This window comes from Panulirus ornatus, chromosome 31 (genome assembly GCF_036320965.1).
Source record: "Panulirus ornatus isolate Po-2019 chromosome 31, ASM3632096v1, whole genome shotgun sequence".
NCBI lineage: Eukaryota > Metazoa > Arthropoda > Malacostraca > Decapoda > Palinuridae > Panulirus > Panulirus ornatus.
The window spans coordinates 7,316,890-7,343,193 of record NC_092254.1 but is presented as its reverse complement, the minus strand read 5'-3'; the positions used below and the strand labels follow the sequence as shown (position 1 = coordinate 7,343,193).

Here is a 26,304-nt window from a genome sequence, read left to right as displayed (position 1 = left end):
CATGACTCGGTTTTTCCAGCGGTGAGCACTATGCACTAGCCCTGCCTTTTAGCAAATTGTAATATGAAATGCTTACCATGATGTGCTGAAATAGTCCATACACATAGGAAGGCTGAGTGAAGAAAGACTGACAAGGGTAATCTATATGTCAGAAGTGGAGGAAGGAAGTGGCAGATCCTACCTCCTTACAGATCCTACCTTCTTACCTACAATGAGATTTTGCCTGAGTGGCACAATTAACATAAAATGCTCACCTCATGTTTTGCTAGTTGAACAGTACTCTCTCCACTGCCTTGTAACGTTATAGTTGTCAGTCAGGTTCATCAGGGATTGGTCTCAACCATATATTAAGTTTTCTTTGAAATATTTTTGTAGTTTTTCAGTGTAGGTTTTTCTGTATCTTCATAATGCTTTGAACAAGAGTCCAAGAAGGAAATGGAAATGTGAAGTGAAGGAACTATAGAGGTAATGGGGCCTGAACAGTCTGTAGGGGGAGAGATGTGGGACAATATATGGGATCAGTATGATGTAAAGGGAGGACATGCTGTAGATGGGTTGACAAAAGCACATGAAGCGATTAAGGTAAATGTGGAATACCCAGTGGGGCTCTTGTTACATCATACATGGCAGCTAGATAGTGGATATGGGCAATGAGGTTGTTTTTCTTTTGTTTTTAACACTGTATTGCTGAGGCTGGAGAACAAGTTAGATATAAGAAAAAGTTTGTATAAAGTTTGCAGTTTCTAACCTATTATTTTTTATTACTCTTTAGTTTCCTTTCAAAACTTTATTTTTTATTACAGTGAAGAAGCATAATTGGAAAAGATTGGACATCCCACCTCCAAAACGAGAAAAGGGATTTAGACATACTGAAGGGCGTGGCTCAGACTCCTTAGACTGGAGAGCAGATGCACGATCAACAAGTAGTGCCTTGCGAGGACGTGGTTGTGGACGTGGGAGCATAGTAAGAGGGCGAGGCAGAGGAAGAGGAGGTGGACGAGGAAGTGGTGTTGGAGGTGTTGGACAAGGAAGCATGAGAGGAGGATTCAGAAGCCCTTCAGCTGAACACTTTGAAAATGTCACTGATTATCGTGAAGTGAGTTATTATGTAATAGCAAATTAATTGCAATTTGTCTGTGTACAGTGTGCTGTCTTATACCATCAAATAGGTTCCCCTATGCATTCTGTGTTCCATGTAGCCTCAGTATTGCTTAATTCTGGTCTCTCCATGCTGCACCTGACCTATTGGACCTCCTTAGAGGGACAGCCAAGGCAACAGAGTCCCCATCACTAAAGAACTCCTTTGCTGCTTCTTATCCTTTAGTGCCTTACCCTTAACAGGCCAGTGGCCGAGGGCAACTCTAATGCAGTGTTTGCAGAGGCTCCTATGTAATGTTCCTAATGACTACTTCTATTTAATGCTCCAACCTATTGCTTCTACTTTATGTTTCTAACTAATAATCCTGCCTAAATGTTTCCACTTACAGCAATCTACTGCCCTTACCATTTTCCCAAAAGCCAGGGCTAGCACATAGTTCTCACCGGAGGAGAATCATTCTTCATAACTCTAGATTTTTCTGTGGTGAACACTGTGTGCTAGCCCTGTCTTTTGGCAAAATGGTAGGACCAATAGATAGAAGTAGGTAGGAACATTTAGGCAGGAGTATTAGGTAAAAACATTAGTTAGTAGCCTATGCAAACACTGCACTGAAGTTGCCCTCTGCCAGTGGCATGTTAAGGGTAAGGCAATAAAGGCTAAGAAGTGGTAGTGGAGTTCTTCGATTATAGAGACTCTGTTGCAGTGGCCACCCCTTTCAGGGAGTTCCAATTGGAACAGGCATCAGAGATATATGTATAGATAAATAGAAGATCTGTAACTGTAGTTTAATGTTTATGCAGCTTATAGAAATGTTTAACCTAGAACTTAATGGCCTCTGTTTAACTGCCAAATTTTCCTTATTTTCCAAGCAGTATTTCAAACCATTTTTACTTCACTTCACTGTGCTGCTTTCTCTAGCATCTGCATAACACACAGACTTTGAGGGATTGCTTTTTCCATCATAATTGTCTGTCCCCCATCCATCATAGGGAGTCTTACAGTGACCTTCAACTTGGTTGCAACTTAAAAAGTGTAAATCAGATGCTTATTAAACTTTATACAGCTTTCTCCCTGTGTCTAGAAGATTAAACGACATAGGACTTATAACTTTGGTTTGGATTTCACTACATCAGTATGTTTAATGAAGAACTTGACTTGGCCCATAACTTATTTTAATCATTGGCTACTGATTAACTTTCATATTTATGATATTATCTAAACAGTCTGTTTCCTTGCGCTACCTCGCAAACGCGGGAGACAGTGGCAAAAAAAAAAAAAAAAAAAAAAATCTAAACAGTATTTCCACTCTTTCAAATTTCACTCCTAATAACTCTATTGTAATCAGTGGCATCTGGATAACTTTATATTTTCAAACAAAATATCCATTTATTCTTATCCAAGTAACTCTGCTGCACTGTGGGGCAACACAAATTTTCCTTTGAACTGCAATTGAGTTTGATGCAAGCTAATAAATAATTCTTGTATTTTTACTTAGATTCCAGGGTATGTGTTGCAGAACCCCAATTTGATGCAGTTCTTTGTTCCATCTGTGGGGTTCATTTTCCCAGAGTTTGTTCCTGAAGATGAACTTGCAGTGAAGGAGAAAATTAAGAAGCAAGTGTGAGTATCATGAAAGGAGTATGATACTCTTTTTTTTTATATGTACTTGTGTGTGGAAGAATGGAATGAAAAAGATTTTGAGCCATTGGTGCTTGAGGGTGAGAGGTGTGCAAGAAATAGAGTGAATTGGAACATTGTGGTATGCCGGGGTCGACATGCTGCCAGTGGACTGAACCAGGACATGTGAAATGTCCGGGATGAACCATTGAAAGGTCTGTAAGGGCCCGGACGTAGATTTGGGAGCTGTGGTTTTGATGCATTACACATGACAGCTAGAGACTGAGTGTAAACAAATGTGGTGTTTTTTGTTTGTTTTCCTGGCACTACCTTGTGGAAGCAAGGGGTAGTGATGCTGTTTCCTTTGGGGTGGGATAGCAACAGGAATGGATGAAGGCAAGCAAGTATGAATGTGCACATGTGTAATATATGTATATATCTCTGTGTGTGGGTATGTATATGCTGATACGTATTTCAGCGTATATGGGCGTTATATGATATTATAGAGAGAGATGTGTGGTAATAAAAAGAGTTAGGTTGAGAGAGCAGAAGAGGGTGTGTTGAAATGGTTTGGATACATAGAGAGAATGAGTGAGGAAAGATTGCCAAAGAGGATATATATGTCAGAGGTGGAGGGAAGAAGGAGAAGTAGGAGACCAAATTGAAGGTGGAAGGATGGATTGAAAAAGATTTTGAGCGACTGGGGCCTGAACATACTGGAGGGTGAAAGGCGTGCAAGGAATAGAATGAATTGGAATGATGTTGTATACCGGGATTGATGTGCTGTCAATGGATTGAGGCTGGGCATGTGAAGTGTCTAGGGTAAACCGTGGAAAGTTTTGTGGGGCCTGGATGTGGAAAGGGAGCTGTGGTACAAAGAAGCAGACAGTCAACATATATTTTGATATTGCTGTTTGCTTATGTTCCATAGTACATCAGCGATTTTCTTTCAGGGAATACTACTTTAGTGATGACAATTTGGCCAATGATATCTTCATGCGAAGGAAGATGTCTAAAGATGGCTACATCCCAGTGTCCCTCATTGCCTCATTCAATCGCATGAAGCAGCTTACACAGGATGTCAAGTTGATCATTGATGTTTGCAAGACTTCAGAGAAACTTGAAGTTAAAGACGAAGTTTGGGTAGGTGATTTCGTGACCTTAAACTTAATGTACTGCCTTTGAGTGTACGTTTGAGTAGAATTTGTATCTATATCATAATGAAAATATTGTTCATAACCCTTTTAAGACTTTTGCTACCTTAGAAACAGTTGTTTAACATTTCAATATACGAATTAAAGTTCCTTTTTAACGTGGGCAAGATTGGCCTTTATCTTGTGTTGATACAACATTTTGTTGAAGAGAAAGGCTAATCCTCTCCTTAATATTGGAAACTGTATTATTAGGCCATTTATATGAATTCATGAGATCACAGTTTTTAGTTTTAAACTGTATGCACACTTATCTCACCTGAATTGATGTTGGTGCCAGATCTTTGTTATGCACTACACCCAGGTGTTTTTATGTGGTCCAAAAAAATTTTAAGTATATGGCAATGTAATTGTCATTGTGTATCATTTTGACATTCAGTTTTATTGATATTGCAAGACTAAAAATACATATATTGAAATAATGTCCAAGTTCTTGGATACTGGTTCCAACAGTTTCTCCAGAGTTGATCAAAATTAAGGGTGTAATATATACCTCACATTGGAAAGTAGAAGGGAAAGATGATGATTATAAGGATTCTAGCCATATCTTCTAAGAAATAAGGGGCCTTCATTATTCCATCCATTGGCATGCCCACTCCTAAGAGCTATCTGTTTCAGTGAATTCACAGTTCACCTAATTGCACATGCATTGATAGATGGAAACATAATATTTATGTACTCAATGAAAACAGTACAAAAAGCTGACTTGAGCATTCACAAATTTAAGCACACATACAGGCATAAGTGGACATTACATTGAAGGGTGTTTAATGAGTTCTTGTAGGTATGTGAAGAGGGTAATATATAGTATGATCCAAAATATGATTTAGATTCTTTGATATAAGCTCAGAAAATTACTGAACATGCTGTTAGTAATGCTAGACTTAGTGAATTTTCCAATAATTTGATAGCTGCGAGTCAAGTGTAGGCATGTTATTCATTGGAGGTCCTCCCTCATATCCAAATGACATCATTTGATGTTTTCAATGAGCAGTAATGATATAGAATGTATTGTGCAAACACCAAATATAAAGATAAAGAAGGAAAGGGTTTTACACTGTAACAAATAGTCCAAGAAGGCAGCTGTTAGGTATCCATTGTGGTGGAGCGAATGGGAGGGAGGAAAAGACAGTTGTTGGTTATTTCCTCACCGTCCACTTCCCCTCTGCATCATACTCTGCCCCTACCACCTCAACTGTCTCCTTCAGTCTCACTGATGATTGATTTTACACGTATTGGGTAATACTGTTTGGTTTCCATGTCAGTGAGAAAATGATGTTATATATTCAATCTAGACATAGTAGAGGTGTCCCCAGAAAAAGCTGTTTAAATATATTTATATCCTCTTTTTATGTGTTTTTACACAAGTGTTCAAGTAAGTCTAAGTCAGAATGTCTGCAATATTTGTTTTTCATTGACACTGTATACGTGAAACATTGAATAGTGAACCACCAGATAGCAGTGACTGTATGTAGATAATGGTTACATGGAGCTCTAAGCCAAAACGCAATGATGCTATTTTTCTGATTATATCAGGCTGTAACTCAGTTATCGTGCAACTGGAAGTCTACCAGTTAGTATAGATTATTACCTCTCCAGTGAACACCAATAGACAGATTGACTGCCTCGGCCATTCTAGTGTTACAGAATGAATTAGTAAAGATAATTGGCATGAAAAGGTCATTACAAAGCCGTGTGATTTAGTCTTTTAAGGTATTATTTCATTTTTGGATGCTTATCTGTTGATAGTTAGTTCAATTATGCAATAATACATTGTGAGTATAGAAACCACAGGGAAGAGGGATAAAGGAATAAAGTGAATTGTTTAGGGCTTCTTGTGTTACACGCATAAATTTGAGAGGATTGGCTGCTGATCTTTTTGTGCACTGGAGTTCTTTTTTGTTTGAAGATGAAGAAATGATTGGTGTTAGTTGGTAAATCAGCATAGTGGGCAGATTTGAAATAAAGAAGTGCTTATATTCGTGTAGAAGTCTCTGTTTACATTAGGATGCTAAACTTAAGCTGATGTTGTATGTTAGTGAAGCAAAAAGCAGTATGCATATGATCCATCCCATAGAATTGGGAATGTAAATGAAGGTTTCATATAGATTAGTTTTCCTGAAATTCATGAAATTCTCTGAAACTATTAGGGAAGTAATGTAGAATAGATTGTAATGAAAAATTTATTCATATGTTTTCTGTAGATTAAACTTTATAATGGTAAACTGCCAAAGGAAAAGAAAGTTAGATATTAACTCTTTTTGCATCTATGAAGTTAGAAACAGAAGTAGCTTGACTAACATAATGTAGAGTCTAGGATTAATAAGCAGTCTGCATATGATATAATGATCACTGAAAGCTTTACCCTTTCTTTTAAAACCCAGCAATAATATATGCAAATATTGCAATTTTCCTTCAAAGGCTCAATCATCTGTTCTTGACACTACCCCGTTCACATGAGTAATGGCAAGAGATATTACATGTGGCATTCATTGCTTTTTAAGTAATATTTGTATAGAATATTTATAGAAACTTGCCATATTTGTTGTGTTTTGACTCCCCTTTTTCCATGAATCTTTCACGTTCATACGTTTATCCTTTTGGTTGTAAATATATATGTTGAGGGATGATTTTAAATCATCTAATATTGATGTTGAGGGGTGATTTTGAATTGTCTATATTGAAGGAGAGAAAGTTTTTCTGATAAGATTTAAGCAGTTTCCACTATAATTGAGGATGTTTTTGACATTATAGAGGCAGAGGTTTTATAGTTGTCAGAAATTCTTAACTAGTGAATACAATTTTGACAAGGAGAGTCTCCTTTATTGGTTACGATAAGTTCTTAGGTTTTGATTTGTGTTTTGCTTTTCATCATCCTTACTTGTTTTGATAGACTTGATATCATAACTAATAAGTGATGTACGTGTGAAGATGTGGGCTGCAGCACATTCATGTTGGGTTCTTTGGTTGTAGAATGGGGATTGGCACTGCTATGTGCATATATACCATGAATTTTCTTCTGGTCACAAACAGACCTCAGCTTGATTGCTCAGACTTTGTTACAGTGGGAAAGATATAAACTTGTTTTGTCACAGTTACTTCTGGTCATTATTTCCCACCTTAGGTATGATTAAAGTGTCCATAGTTTGTGATTCAAGAGAGGCTGTAGCATTTATTGATCATTTGGTGCTTAGAGAAAATAGTTTTGTTTTTAAAAAGAGTTAGTTTTGTAAGTCAGTTTTCCATAGCTTGTTCAATAACTGATGTTTACATGCATTTATATCAATGTACTTTACAATATAAACTGAATCTGTTGACAGTTACGAACTAAACATGATCCAACAAAGTGGCCTTTGGAAGATGCTGCTGCAGGGGCTCTCCAAGCTCTCTTAACAACAATTCCCCCAAGTCTCACTCCAGCAAGCTCATCCCCTTCTGTAGCTACAAGTGATACTGTAGCAAGAGCTGCTCTTTCAGCAGCTAGTCCTCCAGTGCCAGATACCCCTTCAGGTGCCATGAACCCAGAAGTGCCAGAATTCACTCCACATCAAGCTGAACTTGATCCCGCTCAGCCAGAATTCTTTCCAACAGAGCCAGAAGTCATAACTGCTGATCTCAACAATAAGTCAAGTTGGTATATGTATTAACACTTATGTGGGGGGTTAATGAGTTCTTTTTCTTGAATTGAAATCATCGTAAATCTTTCATGCACACACCCCAACTTTTTAATATATCTATTTATTAATTATATAGTGAATAGCATTTTAGCATTTATGACTTACAATCACCAAAGAAAGTGGTAAAGATTATTGTTTCAAAATACATGGATTAAAGGTGTAAGATAGGTATATGCGTTGAAGTCATTAGGTATGTGCATGATTGAAAGTGTTTTGAGATGATAGAACAAGTAGAATATGTAATGGGAGTTGGATTTGTGAACTCTTATTAGTGCATAATTGAAAGTGTGAAGAGAAAGATGGAGTACAGAAAAGATGGTTAAATTCAGTGAATGAGATTGTTTATGTTGGTAGATGCCACTAGATGATTGATAACTGGCAGTGCACAGCTGATATAGCTTATGGGTAAGTTTAGATGTGAGGAAAAGGGCTCATGTCTCCTTGACAAATCATCAGTGTCAAAAGTGATTACATATGAATCTTGAACAGTTATGGGGTTCACAGTTCATATTCTTACCCCAAACAGTTTTATATGTAATGAGTAAATTGTTAAACTGCCTTTTTTTGTATTACTTAGTTCAAGTGGTTTTATTTTATGTTTGAGACTGCCTCTGTTCACTTAAGATCACATCCCTTCTTATCTGCTGTGTATATTTGAATGAATTTGTTACACTGCTTGGCTACTCTAAAGGTGCTCTAAAGTGGACATGGCAGTGAATGGAACCATGGGAGCTGAAGTGAGTCTTAGAGTAGGGAAGGGAATAAAGGTTGAGGGAGCATTGAGGAATGTGTAGAGAGATAGGTCTCTGTCTGGAGTGGCAAAGATAGGCATGACTAAAGGCATGGGCTATAGATGAGAATGTATGGAAGATGGTAATTATTTTGGAAATGAAGAGTTTAAGAATATGTTGTACGAAGAGTGTGATTGATAGTGCAGAAGAGGGTGTACTGAAATGGTTTGGATCTATAGAGAGAATGAGTGAGGGAAGGTTGACAAAGAGGATATATGTGTTAGAAGTGGAGGAGACAAGGAGAAGGGGAGACCATGTTGGAGATGGAAAGCTGCAGTAAAGAGGATTTTGAATGCTTAGGGCCTGAACATACTGGTGGATGTAAGGCTTGCATAGGATAGAGTGAATTAGAGTGCAGGGCATATGAAGTAGTCAGGGGAAACCACAGAAATGTTTTTGGGGCCTGGTTGTGGATAGGGGATTGTGATTTTGGTGCTTTACACATGACAGTTAGAGAATAGATGTGAACAAAGAAAGCCATCTCTTCCCATGTTCCTGGTATTATCTTTCTAATGCAGAAAATAGTGAACAAGTATGAAAAAGAATTTTTTTTTTTTTTTTTTTTTTTTTTTTTTTTTTTTTGTGCCGCTGTCTCCCGTGTTTGCGAGGTAGTGCAAGGAAACAGACGAAAGAAATGGCCCAACCCACCCCCATACACATGTATATACATACGTCCACACACGCAAATATACATACCTACACAGCTTTCCATGGTTTACCCCAGACGCTTCACATGCCTTGATTCAATCCACTGACAGCACATCAGCCCCGGTATACCACATCGCTCCAATTCACTCTATTCCTTGCCCTCCTTTCACCCTCCTGCATGTTCAGGCCCCGATCACACAAAATCTTTTTCACTCCATCTTTCCACCTCCAATTTGGTCTCCCTCTTCTCCTCGTTCCCTCCACCTCCGACACATATATCCTCTTGGTCAATCTTTCCTCACTCATTCTCTCCATGTGCCCAAACCATTTCAAAACACCCTCTTCTGCTCTCTCAACCACGCTCTTTTTATTTCCACACATCTCTCTTACCCTTACGTTACTTACTCGATCAAGCCACCTCACACCACACATTGTCCTCAAACATCTCATTTCCAGCACATCCATCCTCCTGCGCACAACTCTATCCATAGTCCACGCCTTATTATGTATGTGTGTTTAAATCATATGCGATATAAGAAAGTCACGTATATGTATAAATGATCATTGATATGCTAATTTCAGAACTTGCTTTCAGGTGAAAAGAAGAGCAGTTCACTTGAGAAACTTGATGAATGGAAGGAGGTAAGTAGGTTATTATCAATACCAGTCAGTATAATCCACCCCTTCTTTCCTGAAAGAAGTTGCAAAATTGGGGTTAGAACCTAGTATATGATTCCTTGTCATTGCTGCTGAGAAAATTCTTCAAAAGAGTGGCCTTTCCCATCACCACAGTCCTGTTGTCCAGATGCATCTCACCATTGTCACCTGCAGCACCACCATCTCACCATCACTAAGACCATCATCACTCTAAAGCTTGTTCTTTTCTAGTCGCACTTGTCATCTCTTTGTACAGTACCCATTCTTACTAGTTTTAATGTTTTTGGTACAACCAACATGTAGAACATAGCAGATCTACCAATGCGTATTGATTGTGGTGCTTTCACTCCCATCCAAAATTGTTAGTGTTATGTTATAAAACATCAGATCGATAAATAGTATGACCTAATCATATAACCATATTTTTGTTATCTAGAGATTTGTATTTCTAAGGTATAATTGAGAGAATAATTGTGTAAACCTTTGTGTGTGACAAAACAAAATTATAATACCAGGATTAAAGATATTTTAATATTTACCCGGAGACAGTTTGTCCCCCCAGTTAATCTCCCTATGTGGGGCTGTGGCAACAGGTTAGGGATGATGTCGACTCCCATGCACCTTCTCACATACAAAACTCAGAAGCTTATTTCCTGCTAGATAATAATCATATTTAGGCCTTCTTGTCACTTTGTCCCATCCCAATTACTTTACATTTGCTCAGGTTGAATTTCACCAGCCATGTGTCAGATGAACTTTGGAGTCTGTATAGGTCATCTTGAAAGTTGATGCAGTCCTCCTTGCTTTCCATAGCCTCATGACCAATGCACCATCTACAAACAAATTCTGTTAGGAGTCCATACTATCAGGTAAGTTGTTTACATAGATCAAGATAAATGGTCCTAGAACAGACCCCTTTGGCATTCTACTTGTCACCTCTACCCATTTAGAGAAGGCTACTTTGACATGTTTTGTTTGCTCCTTTTCAGTGGGATAATATAAATTGTCATCAAAGAAGTTGTCCTCCCTTATAACTGCCTGGTGAATCAGCTTTAATAGATAAGTGAATAAAGCTGTATTGGATTTAGGCAGCCATTCGGCTGAAAATACACAGCTGAGGTATTACAGATATTACAGAACTGAGAGGTCATAATAGTGTTAACTAATCATGCAAAAGCTTAAAATTAGCTTGAGCTGGATATTTCCACACATAAGCATATGGGTGAGGTACTTTTAGATAGCCAGAGTGGCAGATATATAGGGATGTTCACACTGTAAATGGTAAGGTGTACACATTATGAGCTTGGTTGAACATTAAGTGTTGAGTAAATACAGTAATATAGTAGTTGATGTACCACATAGCCCAGCTACCAGAAAACTGAGCTGTTCTCTTGCTTAGGTATGCACTTGTTCATGGATTTTTTATAAAGTTCACAGTGGTACGTATAGGATGGTTCTCTTGTCTGTCTGTGATTTCTGATTGGAATAAGTCTATTGTGGTGGCATTACAGTCCATGGTGGAGAAACTTTGGGGGGAAAGGAAGTCTCTGCAACCGGGGAATGTGTTAATGTGCGTATGTTTATCAGCAGTTTATTACCATGCTTAATTGTCTCTCTATACTCTACAGTATCATGTCTAAAACATCTCATTCTTGCACAGAAATATAAGAGGTTTGTTACGCATGACATTTACCTAAAGCTGTGCTGTCTCGCACTTAGACAATTCCTGCATTGTAGAAAGTCATCCAGCTGCTTTTTGATTATCTTTTCCAGAACTTTACTGACCACTCATTAGCAACGAGGGTCTGTAGTTCCTTGCCTGTTCTTGCTCTCCATTCCTATGGTCAGGTGGATGTTTGCTTTTTTCCTTTCCCTTGGCAGTCTGCCGCTCTCCAGTGACATCTTGACCAATATTTCGAGGTTTTTCTAGTTTATTTGCACACATCGGCACATATGGTGAAATTTCATCAAGACCATCATGTGTGAAAACTTAAGTGTTCCTCACAAGTGACCTGTAGTGGATGGAATGGTATTCCAAATGATTTTGCAAGAGATTTTTCATTCATAATCACTGATGGGATAGGCTGCTAACATTGTATTGCAATCTTTTACTTTATTGATAAAGTGCCATCATTTTAAGGTTTGATAACATCCCAGTTTAGGGATAACACAGAAATAAGTACTGTCAGTAAAAATTTTTTTTTTCTACGTATCAGAAATACAGTAATTATAGGGAGAAAGCTAGATAAAGTTTTCATAGGTTCAGTTTATTTATTAAAGCATTTACCTTTTACATTTTACCAGATTAGCATTGCATCCCCTAGCCTCGGTTAGGTATAGTTTTTATGTTTTGTTGATTTTTAGTGTTTCACTTATATAAGCTAACTGACATTTTCCTAGAGCAGCAGTCCTTCTGCCTATAAATGAGGGTTTCAATGATTCTGTTGATTTTAATGTTACCTGTACTTTTACTTTTTCCCATATTAGTGTAGACCTTAATCTTATTAGAAAAGTGTTTCTCTAATTTTTTCCTAAAGTCAGCATAGTCCTCCCTACTATCATTTTAGGTAATGTTTTCAAAGGTTTTGTCCATTTTTAAGAGTGTTTATCTCTCTCTTATGATGTCTTGTCTTTCTAGATCAGCATATCCCTCCCCATCATTGGATTAGGTAAGGTTTTTAGAAGTAGCAAATTTTGGCTAGGAAAATAGATATCCAGTTAACTCGGGTTTTAGTGAAAAATATAGTGACACAATGAGGATGATAGATCTACAAGAATGTAATCCTGTCATCCTGTCAGGTGTACTGATAATAGATAGGGAAGTAAAAAGAGTTAACTTCGATGCAGGCGAAAACACTCTTGAATTAGTCTGACTTGGAGATAATTATTAATATTGAAGTATACAGAAAGAATTTTTACTTCAGGTTAAAAGGAAGGGACGTCTAAGACGAGACATTGAGGGTAAGGAAAAAGATCAGAAGCGGCCACAAGATGCTGTAGCTGAGAAGTCTCATGCTGATAAAAAGAGCCGTGGAGTACCTCAGGAACCTCTGTGCTTCAACAAAGACACAAGAGAAGAGCTTGATTTCCAGTTTGATGAGGAGCTTGACATACTACCGAAGACTGCACGACATCATGATTTTAGTGAATGGTAAGTATATGAATTAAGTATTGTCTGGAATAGAAGGGAGTTTTGATTTCCAGATGAAATTATATCCCATGTACTTGTGCTTAAAAGGGATGAAATTGTGATAATCTGTTGGTAGCAGCATGAAATCAGCATATGAATTTCATATATTTGTAAAAAGTCATAAATGAAAGAAAGTGAGTGTTGAGAGAAACCAAATGTACTGTATCATACCTTGCTAGTGTGCTGTATCCCATATAACAATTATTGTTTATATGATCATATACCTTAGTACAGTTTACATAGGTTCAGTACTAATGAATTCACTTCATTGCGTTATGACAATGAGCACACATTGGTGACAAACAGAATTTGTTTTGAGGAAAATAGATAAATGTATATTCTTATGATGCAACTGGCACATTTTCAGTTGGATTTTCTATTGCATGCTTACGTAAAGTACTCTTTCTTCTTTCTTTCAAACTATTCGCCATTTCCCGCGTTAGCGAGGTAGCGTTAAGAACAGAGAACTGGGCCTTTGAGGGAATATCCTCACCTGGCCCCCTTCTCTGTTCCTTCTTTTGGAAAATTAAAAAAAAAAAAAAAAAAAATGAGAGGGGAGGATTTCCAGCCCCCCGCTCCCTCCCCTTTTAGTCGCCTTCTACAACACGCAGGGAATACGTGGGAAGTATTCTTTCTCCCCTATCCCCAGGGATAATGTAAAGTACTATCCCCATTATTTTGACCCATTCACTGAGGGATGTTATAATGAAGCACCAAAAATAACTTATTGACTGCTTGTTATAGCAACCTCTTAAATTTCATGCCTGAGTTATTGACAGGAAGGAAAATGTTGACAATATTAAGAAGTGTCAACATGTGAAACTGATGCCAGACAATGAGCCAGTTGTTTTTTAATGTATAAGCCAGTAGCCATTAAAATGTTGAAGAAGAGAATGATATCCACTTCAGTCAAACCATCTGTGCTCTAAATCCCAGGCAAAGATACTGTAAGAATTGCTGATGTCATGGATACAGTTGAGTCATATAAACTTAGTGAGCTAGAAAGTGAAGAAGAAAAAGAGGAAAGTGAAACAAGATGGTGATAGCTCTTGAAATTGACAATCCAGATGCAGCACAATTGACAACAAAAACATATTGAGCAGATCGGTGGGCAATGGATGTCCATGTCATATTGAAATGTGAATTACATATACTTTTATGTATTGAAAGAAACTTACTTAAACTAAGACTTTGGAGAAAGGCAGTAAAAAAAAATTACCAACACCATTACTACTGCCTTGTCCACCTCTCCTGCCATTACTTATCCTCATCCATTTTAAGTAAAAGATAAATATTGATGACTGGACATTATATTAGTGGATAGTAGGCAGATTATGGTGAAGGTCTTAAAGCAAAGTTCCCATTTATATTTTGGATATCACAAATATACATGAAAAGTTTGATACTTTTTGTAGTTTTTGAGGTATTATGAGGTTGGTATTCAGATTAGAGTTTCAGGAGGAAAAGGGCAAGGACCATCCTTGTCTTCAATATGTCAGTGCTTAAACCTGATGGTTGGATCTTATATGTACCCCTTTTATAGGTAGAGCGGGATGCTGTTGGTTTTGAGATAAAGAGATGTTGTTTTATGGGTATTAACAGCATAACTGAAAATTATTTTCATCCAGATTCACAGTTAAAAACAATTGAGAGTTGGTAGATATTTGGGTTATAAGGTCAGAGTGAAGGTCATAGTTTAGTCCATTCATCCTCACTTCTTTTTTGCTGCATAATTGTCTTGAAGATTCTTGCAAATGGTAATGGAGCTCATCCAGTTACAGATGTCTAATATTTGTTTTCATTCGCACCTTAATATTTTGTTTTCTTTCACACCTTTTCCCAAAATTTGTCAAAATTTATTTGTTGTGCCATCATACAAAATATATTTATGAGTGGCATTCTTCATATGTAATGCCATTCACTGTGATATACATTTCATGTGTACCAGTTAGCACTAACAGGCTATTAAGGTGAATAGTTAACCCACCATTTTCTGAATTCATTGCTGTCAAGCCCAGCTTTTACCAGTCTTTATCCATTATTCACACAGTTATTATGCTTGAATGTTTTGATATCTTGAACTGCAAAACTAGTTAAAGTTTCTTAAGAATTACCTTTTTTCTTGAGAGTGTATTGAATGGGAATTGAGTAGTCATTAAAGTTGAGTGATGCATTTAATATTTCGTTATTTTCTTATTCCATTTAGTATGAATAGTATACTTGTATCTGCCTCACTGATGAACATTTTTCAAATAAAGGCATTCAGTGTCAAGTCAAAATGTGCATTGGCAAAGTATGAGTGAAAAAAATATGCATGCTACTAAGGTACATACAGTACCTTAAATTTTGGTTCATGATAGATTAGGTGGATGCTGTAAAGATTGTCATTCTTTGTTAAAAAATGTGATAATCACCTTAGGAGGGTGAGAGGTGTCATAACTAACTGTCACTCTTTCAGGTCAGATGATGAAAGTGACTATGAAATCAGTGACCAAGATGTAAATAAACTATTAATAGTGACGCAATCTCCTCCTTCTGCGGCTGGAGCTCCAGCTAGTGGTATTGCCAGTCGCCCTCCTAAGCATGGTGGATTTGACCGAACTGGTGACTGGACGACACGGACTAAAATGACTCAAGAATTGGCCAAGGTTATTAATGATGGACTGTACTATTATGAGCAGGATTTGTGGGAGGATAATGAATGGGTAAGCTGCAACTTTTAGAGTATTCACATGTAGAAAAAAATTTCCAGATATTGTGAGAAATTCTGTATATTTATTTATTTATTTTGCTTTGTTGCTGTCTGCCATGTTAGCGAGGGAGCGCAAGGAAACAGACGAAAGACTGGCCCAACCCACCCTTATACACATATATATACATACCAAATATACATTCTTATACATCTCAACGTATACATATGTATACACACAGACATATACATATATACACATGTACATAATTCATACTGTCAGCCTTTATTCATTCCCATCGCCACCTCACCACACATGAAATAACAACCCCCTCCCCCTCATGTGTGTGAGGTAGTGCTAGGAAAAGACAACAAAGGCCCCATTCATTCACACTCAGTCTCTATCTGTCATGTGATAATGCACTGAAACCACAGCTCCCTTTCCACATCCAGGCCCCACAGAACTTTCCATGGTTTACCCCTGACGCTTCACATGCCCTGGTTCAATCCATTGACGGCATGTCGACCTCGATGTACCACATTGTTCCAATTCACTCTATTCCTTGCACGCCTTTCACCCTTCTGCATGTTCAGGCCCTGATCACTCAAAATCTTTTTCACTCCATCTTTCCACCTCCAGTTTGGTCTCCCACTTCTCCTCGTTCCCTCCACTTCTGACACATATATCCTCTTTGTCAATCTTTTCTCACTCATTCTCTCAATGTGACCAAACCACTTCAAAACACCCTCTTCTGCTCTCTCAACCACGCTCTTTTTATTACCACACATCTCTCTTACCCTATTATTACTTACTCGATCTAACCACCTCACACCACATATTGTCCTCAAACATCTCATTTCCAGCACATCTACCCTCCTGCGCACAACTCTATCCATAGCCCATGCCTCGCAACCATACAACATTGTTGAAACCACTATTCCTTCAAACATACTCATTTTTGCTTTCTGAGATAATGTTCTCGACTTCCACACGTTCTTCAAGGCTCCCAGAATTTTTTCCCCCTCCCCCACCCTATGGTTCACTTCCACTTCCATAGTTCCATCTGCTGCCAAATCCACTCCCAGATATCCAAAACACTTCACTTCCTCCAGAAAGTGACATAAAAGAGTTGGAGAGGGTGCTGGAAATCCTCCCCTCCTGTTTTACATACCCAAAAGAAGGAACACAGAAAGAGGCCATGTGAGGATTTTTTCCCTCCATGGCTCAGTCATCTGTTTTTGATGCTACCTCACTAACGTGGGAAATGGCAAATATGTATATAAAGGGGGGGGGGGAGTTTTATAGCAATATAACTGCTTAGAATTTGTATACCTAGACACAGATTAGTGCACAAATGCAAGCTTGCCTTTTGATTAGTCCCAGAATTGGCTTTATTATTTGTGACCATTTGTTTTAGACATATTGAATGTGAAGTGAATGATTAGTAAGAAAGTAATAATCAGTATGACCAGTGCAAACATAACTGTCTTCTGATTGTTTGAGATTGCTCTTACTGGTTTTCATTTATTGAGGTGGTTATCTTTAGCCAGTGATGTAATTTAGGATTTAGTTGACAAGGGATGATATAATTAGTTAGCTTCTTTACCCAGTGATGTATGTCTAGGTAACATCATGATTATTGAGTGTCTCTGTAACTGTCCCATGGCTGAGCAGTGAATGATTTGTATTGGCAAGATTAATCTTCCTGTAGCATCAGGTGAAGATGGGTCTAGATCAGGGTTTGTTTGCTAACACCTTGGCTGTTTTATCTGTTTTTGGATGGGGTGGTGATGGGGATAAATGCAAGAGTCATGGAGTGATGGGTATGAATGCAGTCTGTCAAGGTTGGAGGTCCATGGAGATGACACATTTGTTTTGTGCTGGTGAGCAATGCAAGTGTGAAATTTTAAAGCTGGTGTCTGAATTTGGTAGATTTTGTGAAAGGGGAAAGTTAAGTAAATGTGAATAAAAGCAAGGTTATTAGGTTTAACAGTGAAGAAAAGCAGGTTATTTGGACTTTGCATTTGAATAGAGAGAACTTGGAGGAAGTGGATTGTTTTAGATGTCAGGGAGTGGATATGGGAGCAGATTGAATCATGGAAGTAAAAGTGAGTCATAGGATGGATGAGGAAAAAGTTTTTGGGTGCATTGAAGAAGAGCTAAGATTGGTATATTTGATGGTATAACCTGGTATATTTGATGGTATAGTAGTCCCATTGGCACTGTATAGATGTGTGGCATAGGCCATACAAAAATGGAAAGAAGAGGGTGAATGTGTTGAGAAAAAAAATGTTTGAGGACAACTTTGGTGTGAAGATGGTTGATTTAATAAGAAATAAGAGTAAGAGCGAGGTGTGGTAGTAAGAGAGCTGAAGAGGGTGTGCTGAAATGGTTTGGACATATGGAAAAGATGAATGAGGAAAGGATGAGTATGAGGATATCAGAAGTGGAAGGAAGGATAAGAGGGAAGTGAAGTAAGAGGTGGAAGGATGGAGTGAAAGATGCTTTCAAGGTTTGGGGCCTGAACATGCAGAAAGGTGTGAGGTATGCAAGGGATAGAATGAATCGGAGTAATGTAGTATACAGGGGACAATTTGCTCTCAGTGGGCTGAACCAGGGGATATGAAGCAGGTAGGGGAAGCCACAGAAAGGTTTTTAGGGCCTGGCTGTGAATAGTTTGCTCGAACCCCCCCACACCACACCCACTACCCGACCACAGAACACCACCGGACCCCCACACAATGCCCACATGGTTTCATTGCATTATACATGACATCTAGAATGGGTATGTGAGTGAAAGAGACCATTTTCTTGTCTGTTCACAGTGCTACCTCACTGAAGTGAGAAATAGCATAAACGTATGAAAGAGGAAAAAAAAGTTTTTCCTGAAAAAGAAATTATCATCCTTCTGTTAAATCATTTTAACTCCTGCTCATTGTTGTTAGGTTTCAGGCATCGAATGGTTCCAATGAATTTAGAAATTATTGGTATGACTTGTGTCATCTCAGAAGGGTTGGTAAGCTTGAATGTAGGACATTTTCTAATGATTATTGTACCTCCACTTTAGTTATTTTTATTGAAATATGAAATCAGTAGAACATTTATTGTGGCAAATGGTAGGAAATGCCGCTAGCAGTTTATATATTACAGTATCATGAAATTAGGGCTACCAATGTGAGGGCAGACAAATAGGCATTTCTCAAAATCATTCAACCTTAGTGTCATATTGTTTCCCAGAGTTTATATATTACAGTATCATGAAATTAGGGCTACCAATGTGAGGGCAGACAAATAGGCTTTTCTCAAAATCATTCGACCTTAGTGTCATATTGTTTCCCAGAAAAAGTGTTAGTTTTTTTTTCTGTGTGTACACTGTGTTGGTATGAAAGCCTGGTATTCTCTCTCAAATGCCACATGAAAATAGGTCATTGGGTGCATTAGTGACCTGATTGGTAAGAATTTTGTGTAAAGTTAAATAATTTTTTGGCTATCACAACACCTTTCATATGAAATGAAATGTTATTTTTTAATTTTAAACTTAATTTGAAGTATGTTGTTTTGATTGATTTTCCTATTATTCTCCTTTTGTCAACTTTAGGATAGCTTTACTGATTGCTATGTTAACAGATGTTACTGGACTCCTCCTCTTTGAGGTTATGTTGTGAGTGAAAGTGAACTTTTGTAAGGCTGTGTGATTGTCTTTTGACAAAAGAGGGAACAATTTGTGATTGTCATTTGACAAAAGAGGGATCATCGAGTGATTGTCATTTGACAAAAGAGGGAACATTGTGTGATTGTCATATGACAAAACAGGGAACAGTTTAATCAGAATTTCTTGCTCAAAGCGGTCTCTCTCCTGACCCACTTTGTGCTGCTTTGGAGCTGCATGATCCCAGTGGATATTGGATCATGGGGTTATAGACCCAGGATCTCTTTGTAAAAGAGGTCCTGGTGTTAAGTGTTAATAATGACATGTTAACACTATAAAGTTTATATTGATTTTTATTAAAAATTTTAATTGAATTTAATTATCTGCCACAGTTCCCGCGGTCGACAGGCACGAAGACAGCAGCAATGACACAGCAGGTTACAATGATAAGTCAAGAGGTGATGGAGTCCTTGCAACCCAACAACCCACCTGTCCCAGTTAACCAAGAGGTCCCACCCCCTCCCCCTCCCCTACACCTACTCCAGGTATGCTAACATGTTTACTTTGCTTTTCCCCAAATACTGCTTTGGTGATGAAAGGGACACCCATGCAGCCCCTATGCTATTACCCCATACTAAATGAGTGATTTGCACACTACATGAGTCAGGTAAGCAAAAGTTGGTGTCAGCTTCAATGCTTCAGTACTGCTCCAGATTTTAGCTGATAAAGCTAGGTCAGAGTATCAGATGCTTGTCAGTAGCCCCAGTAGTTTTACTGAAATATTACGTTGACCTAATTCATTTTTGATTGATTATGTGACCCCAGAACACACTTGCAAGGGTCATGCAGCTCTGAGGCTGTGCTACAACTTGTAGTAGGGAAGTGATGGGCTTCTTTGGAGTGTGAAGTTCTTTGATGGACTTGCACTCCATTTGTCACTGATATACCCTTGCCAGAGATGACTAACCTCATGCTCACACAATCTGGTAACACTCATAGACCTGATTACTAACTAAACATTTGTGGTGGGATTAGATTAGTTTTTCTATGTGTTGCTGCCTTTTCCTTGAATTGCAGGTGGCTTGCATATGCTTATGCTTCTTTTAACATATTTGATACCTTGGCCACATTGCGCTGATCTGTGATCATACAGACCAACTATGAGGACAACCCTTTTCCACCCATTGTAAACATATTAAATAGTCTTAGATATTTATGTAAAGATAATATTTAATTTTTTGTGTTAAGACTGTTGTAGGTCCATTATGTATTTTTTTTTTTTTCCGCTGTCTCCCGTGTTTGCGAGGTAGCGCAAGGAAACAGACGAAAGAAATGGCCCAACCCACCCCCATACACATATATATACATACACGTCCACACACACAAATATACATACCTACACATCTCAGTGTACACATATATATACACACACAGACACATACATATATACCCATGCACACAGTTCACACTGTCTGCCTTTATTCATTCCCATCGCCACCTCGCCACACATGGAATACCATCCCCCTCCCCCCTCATGTGTGCAAGGTAGCGCTAGGAAAAGACAACAAAGGCCCCATTCGTTCACACTCAGTCTCTAGCTGTCATGTAATAATGCACTGAAACCACAGCTCCCTTTCCACATCCAGGCCCCACAGAACTTTCCATGGTTTACCCCAGACGCTTCACTTGCCCTGGTTCAATCCATTGACAGCACGTCTACCCCGGTATACCACATCGTTCCAATTCACTTTATTCCTTGCACGCCTTTCACCCTCCTGCATGTTCAGGCCCCGATCACTCAAAATCTTTTTCACTCCATCTTTCCACCTCCAATTTGGTCTCCCACTTCTCCTCGTTCCCTCCACCTCTGACATTCAAGAAGTGGTGGTTTGATCGAGTAAGTAATAATAGGGTAAGAGAGATGTGTGGTAATAAAAAGAGTGTGGTTGAGAGAGCAGAAGAGGGTGTTTTGAAAAGGTTTGGTCACATGGACAGAATGATTCAGTGAGGAAAGATTGACCAAGAGGGTATGTGGGTCAAGAGGTGGAGGGAACGAGAAGAAGTGGGAGACCAAATTGGAGGTGGAAAGATGGAGTGAAAAAGATTTTGAGTGATCGGGGCCTGAACATGCAGGAGGGTGAAAGGCGTGCAAGGAATAAAGTGAATTGGAACGATGTGGTATACCGGGGTAGACGTGCTGTCAATGGATTGAACCAGGGCAAGTGAAGCGTCTGGGGTAAACCATGGAAAGTTCTGTGGGGCCTGGATGTGGAAAGGGAGCTGTGGTTTCAGTGCATTATTACATGACAGCTAGAGACTGAGTGTGAACGAATGGGGGCTTTGTTGTCTTTTCCTAGCGCTACCTCACACACATGAGGGGGAGGGGGTTGTTATTTCATGTGTGGTGAGGTGGCGATGGGAATGAATAAAGGCAGACAGTATGAATTATGTACATGTGTATATATGTATATGTCTGTGTGTGTGTTTATATTTATACATTGAGATGTATAGGTATGTATATTTGCATGTGTGGACATGTATGTATATACATGTGTATGTGGGTGGGTTGGGCCATTCGTTCATCTGTTTCCTTGCGCTACCTCGCTAACGTGGGAGACAGCGACAAAGAAAATAAATAAATAAATTGGTATTATTATTTTTATTATACTTGATCAGCATTTCCCACATCAGCAAGGTAGTGCCTGGAAACAGACAAAGAAAGACCCAACCACTCATATATACATACATACATTTATATACATGTATATGCCCATACTTGCTCACCCTCATCCTTTCCCAGTGCTACTGTGCCCCTCAAGAAACAGTATTGCTACCCCTTTCATCAATGAGGTAGTGCCAGGAAATAAGAAACAAGGCCTCATCTGATCATGCTCATTCCTTAGATTTCATGTGTAATGCACCAGAACCACAGCTCCCTGTTCACATTCAGGCCCCACAGACCTTTCCTTAGTTTACCCCAGAAGTTTCACATACCCTGGTTTAGCCCATTGACAGCATCTTAACCTCAGTAAACCACATCATTTCAATTTACTCGGTTTTGTGCATGCCTTTCACCCTCCCGCATGTTCTGACCCCAATTGCTCAAACTATATACATTTTTTTGTAGAGTAAGTGTGAATAAAAACAAGGTTGTTTGTTTTACCATGGTTGAAGAACGCTTAGGTTAGTTGGGGTGTGAGTTTGAATGGCAAAGAATTGGAGGAAATGAAGTGATTTTGATACTTGAGGGTGGACATAGCAGCAGGTGGCAGTTGGTAGGCAGTTGACGATCATGAAGGTATATACTACCAGTGCTACCTGCATAGGTATTGGGAGGTTAAGTAACAGCTGCATAGTGAGCCAGCACTTCAGTGGTTATTAGGTTACACTTCTCTAACCCAGGTAGCTTTTTTTTCTTTCTGCCTTACCCACACTTGAACTACTGGCATTCTGTCCACAAACATACAATTTTTCCTCATCACTCATAACACTTGATAACACAACTCACACAGCTCATTCGTCATAACTAAATTTTCCTGTTGTGAGCTTTCTGTTAACCCTGCCTTTTGGCAAAATGGTAGAAACATTAGGTAGTAGTAGTTGGAAGGAACATTTGGCAGGAGCATTAGGTTAGAGGTATTTAGTAGGAGCCTCTGCAAACACTGCACTAGACTTGCCCTCTGCCAGTGGCCTGTTAAGGATTAGGCACTAAAGGTTAAGAAGTGGCACTAAAGTTCACTAGTTATGGAGACTCTGTTGCCATGGCTACCCCCTTGAGAGACTTCCAGAAAGGAACAGGTCTCGGTGAAATAGATTGGTGGATAGTTAGGACATGGCAGCAAGTGGAACCATAGAAGTGAGTTATCAGATAGATGAAGAGGCAAAGGTTCTGGGAGTGTTGAAGAATGTGTGGAAAGAGAAATCATTATCTGGGAGGACAAAAATGGGTATGTTTGAAGGTACAGTAGTCCCAACAATATTATATGTATGCAAGGCATGGGCTATAGATTGGGCTGTATGGAGGAGGGTTGGAGATGAAATGTTTGAGGACAGAATATGGTGTGAGGTGGTATGATCGAGTAAGTAATGAAGGGTAAGAGAGAGGTGTGGTAATAAAAAGATTGTGATGGTGAACGCTGAAGAGGGTGTGCTGAAATGATTTAGAAATATGGAGGGAATGGGTGAGGAAAGGTTGATAAAGAAAATATATGCACTAGAAGTGGAGGGAATAAGGAGAATGGGCTGACCAAATTGAGATGGAAGGATGGAGCAAAAAAGATTTTGAGCAGTCAGGGTCTGAACATGCACAGGGGTGAAAGGCTTGCTTGCAAGGGATAAAGTGAATTGGAACAATGTGGTATACGAGGTTTGAAGTTCTGCCAGAGGATTTAACCAGGGCGTGCAAAGTGTCCAGGGTAAACCTTGGAGAAGTCTGTGGGGCCTGGTTGTGGATAGGGAGCTTGGTTTTGATGCTTTACACATAACAACCAGCAAATGTGGCTCATCTTTGTCTGTAACTGGGACTACTTCACTGATATGAAAAACTATATTCTTTTTTTTTCTTTCATACTGTACTGCTATTTCCCTGTGATTTTAGATATCTCTCTTGTTTATGTATCATAATATTTGTGTAAACCTAAAGGATTGAATATGATTAGATATATCAAGAAACCTTTTTATTGCATGGTCTTTAATTGATAGCTGTCATGTATGCATTATTATGAACAATGTAACTGCCAATTAAATATGCTGTTTTTATATCTTACCCATTCAGGGGGCTGAGGATCCCTATGAAGATGTAGTTCCACCAACTCCAAAAACTCCAAGATCTAGAAAGGCTGCTCGCTTTTTCCCAGTGGTGAAAGAAAAGGCAAATGTAGACCAGCGAACACCACGGAAAAAGAAGACACGTCACTCCCAGAACCCACCAGTGGAAAGTCATGTTGGTTGGGTGATGGACTCCAAAGAACACAAACCACGCACAGGCTCAATAAGGTGAAGCTTTTGTTATGAAATATAAAGTAGTAATATTTTATTTGTGTCAAGTTTCTGGATATGATAGAGTTGATAGGGATTCTCTGTGGAAGATGTAATGAATATATGGAATTGTAGTAGAGCATCTAGAGGCATTGAGGAGTTTTTATTAGCAGAAATAACAAGTTAGACATGATGGCAAGCCAGATGAGACTTGGAAGCCTAAAAAGATGACAAACTTCTAAAGAAATAGAAAGTTATTGAAGTATGGGATTCTTGTTTTAACCGTATTCACTATTTTGGGACATTTCTTTGTCAACTGGGGGTTTGCTGTAGCACCCTGGCCCATAGTCACTAAATGGAAGGATATACTCCATTCTTCACTGGAAGGAATAAAAGTAATGGAGAAATTTTGGATGACAATGTCAGTGTAAATAGTCAGATGAACTTTTTCAAGAAGCCAAAATATTTTGTCTTTATATATAAGTAGTTTGTTTTTAGATATCTCTTGAAGAAAGTCAATATGTATGATTTTATGTAAGTAGACTTAAGTTTTAGTTATCTTCATGCTAAAAAGCACTGGGTAACCATTGGTTTAGATACTTTACGAATTGCCCAAAATCAAACCTAAGCTCACCATGAGCATTCAGCATCTGCTCAATAAAAGAAAGACTTCAAAAATCCCACCTCAAAATGCTCAGCACCCAGTTTTTTTTTTGCTGTAGCACTAGATCTTTCTAATCCAAACCACGCGATAATTAATCACCAACCTCCATCTTGAAACAAAAGGGATTACCCTAGCCCCACACTTAAATGCCCTATACTTACATATCCATCCTTTCCCCTAAAGACACAACACTGACAACATATGCTCATTTAAATGACCTGACAGGCAGTATATACACATATAAACTACATTCCCCATAGATGTATGAATTTTACTTTCTTATCTATACTGAATTCTGCCCATATTTACAACTTTGAAAACAGATTCAGTATACCAGAAGACCCCATATGCCCAAGATGCTACTTTCACACTAAATATGCCGAATACCTGCTAAATTGTCTTGCACACCTTACCACAGGCATCACCATACCCTATGTCCCCTGGGCCCACCCAGCAGACATAGGTAGATCCCTGGGCTCTTTAGGAGGTTTACAGAAGGGATAGGTAAAGGTATACTTTTTTTTTAAGCATTGAAAATATAGTTGTAATTTGATATTCATGTTCTTGGACTGACTTTGATTTGAAAAAAGGGGTATTAACACAGAAATACTCTCCTTTTAGCTTGGTAAAGGCTAATTCCAAAAGAAAGATTTTTAAATAGATTTTAACCATTGTTATATATGTGCATGTATTGTTGGTCAAGAAGTTTGTCTCAATAGGGACAAAGGATAACCACTCACTGAAATATTGATTCTTGATATTTACTTAACTTTAGTATCTTCATCCACAGTGATTTAAATGCAAGTCCAAATGAGAATCAGCTGTCCAGTAGTTTTGGAAGCAGTTATGGATCTTATGGATCTTTACCAGGTTCATTACCAACCTTCCAACACCCATCACATTCTCTTCTAAAGGAAAATGGCTTCACACAACAAGTCTACCACAAATACCGTGCAAGATGCTTAAAAGGTAGGTGCTGTGTTATATTTAGCTTGAGAGTTCAAGAGATTTTTTTCTGTCAAAAGTTCTTTGGAGACTGTTTAGTTATAGCAAAGAGAGAAACAGTATGCAGTAAGTAAACTTATTTTTGTCTGAACAGTAATGAAAACAGGTTAGAAATGACGAGCAATTATCCCCCAGGCCCTTGCTCAGCCAGTGGCCACAAGATAATTTTGATTCCCTGGAACTGTTTTACTCTTTGGCTATTTCAGACCTTCTATAGATAGGTACATACTTTACCTTATCTCAGTTTTTTCATTGTTAGACTGGCTGATCCCATACATATTTATTTTTAGCACAGAAATTGGTTGCATGTTTTTTCATTTTGTAGTACTCTAGTACTCTTCTACTTTATTTCCCCACATCACTCTCCTTGTAAAGACCTCATCTTGCATTCTTTCCACATACCCAGACAACCTCAGAGTATGATGTTTC

The 26,304-nt window shown here is 38.5% G+C and overlaps 1 protein-coding gene across 6 annotated transcripts in view; it reads left to right on the top strand.

Annotated features, from left to right (window-relative positions):
* Positions 1 to 26,304, top strand: part of larp (La related protein) — a 99,184-nt gene that overhangs the window by 63,535 nt on the left and 9,345 nt on the right. For 3 of the 6 annotated variants that reach the window (XM_071680603.1, XM_071680600.1, XM_071680606.1), the window contains 10 exons: positions 804 to 1,096; positions 2,595 to 2,719; positions 3,670 to 3,859; positions 7,248 to 7,557; positions 9,639 to 9,685; positions 12,625 to 12,851; positions 15,349 to 15,595; positions 19,622 to 19,774; positions 24,004 to 24,224; positions 25,661 to 25,839. In XM_071680603.1, the coding sequence (XP_071536704.1) occupies positions 804 to 1,096; positions 2,595 to 2,719; positions 3,670 to 3,859; positions 7,248 to 7,557; positions 9,639 to 9,685; positions 12,625 to 12,851; positions 15,349 to 15,595; positions 19,622 to 19,774; positions 24,004 to 24,224; positions 25,661 to 25,839 (1,992 nt within the window). The remainder of the gene's footprint in view (positions 1 to 803; positions 1,097 to 2,594; positions 2,720 to 3,669; positions 3,860 to 7,247; positions 7,558 to 9,638; positions 9,686 to 12,624; positions 12,852 to 15,348; positions 15,596 to 19,621; positions 19,775 to 24,003; positions 24,225 to 25,660; positions 25,840 to 26,304) is intronic. The other 3 variants (XM_071680605.1, XM_071680601.1, XM_071680604.1) reach the window with 3 other exon arrangements.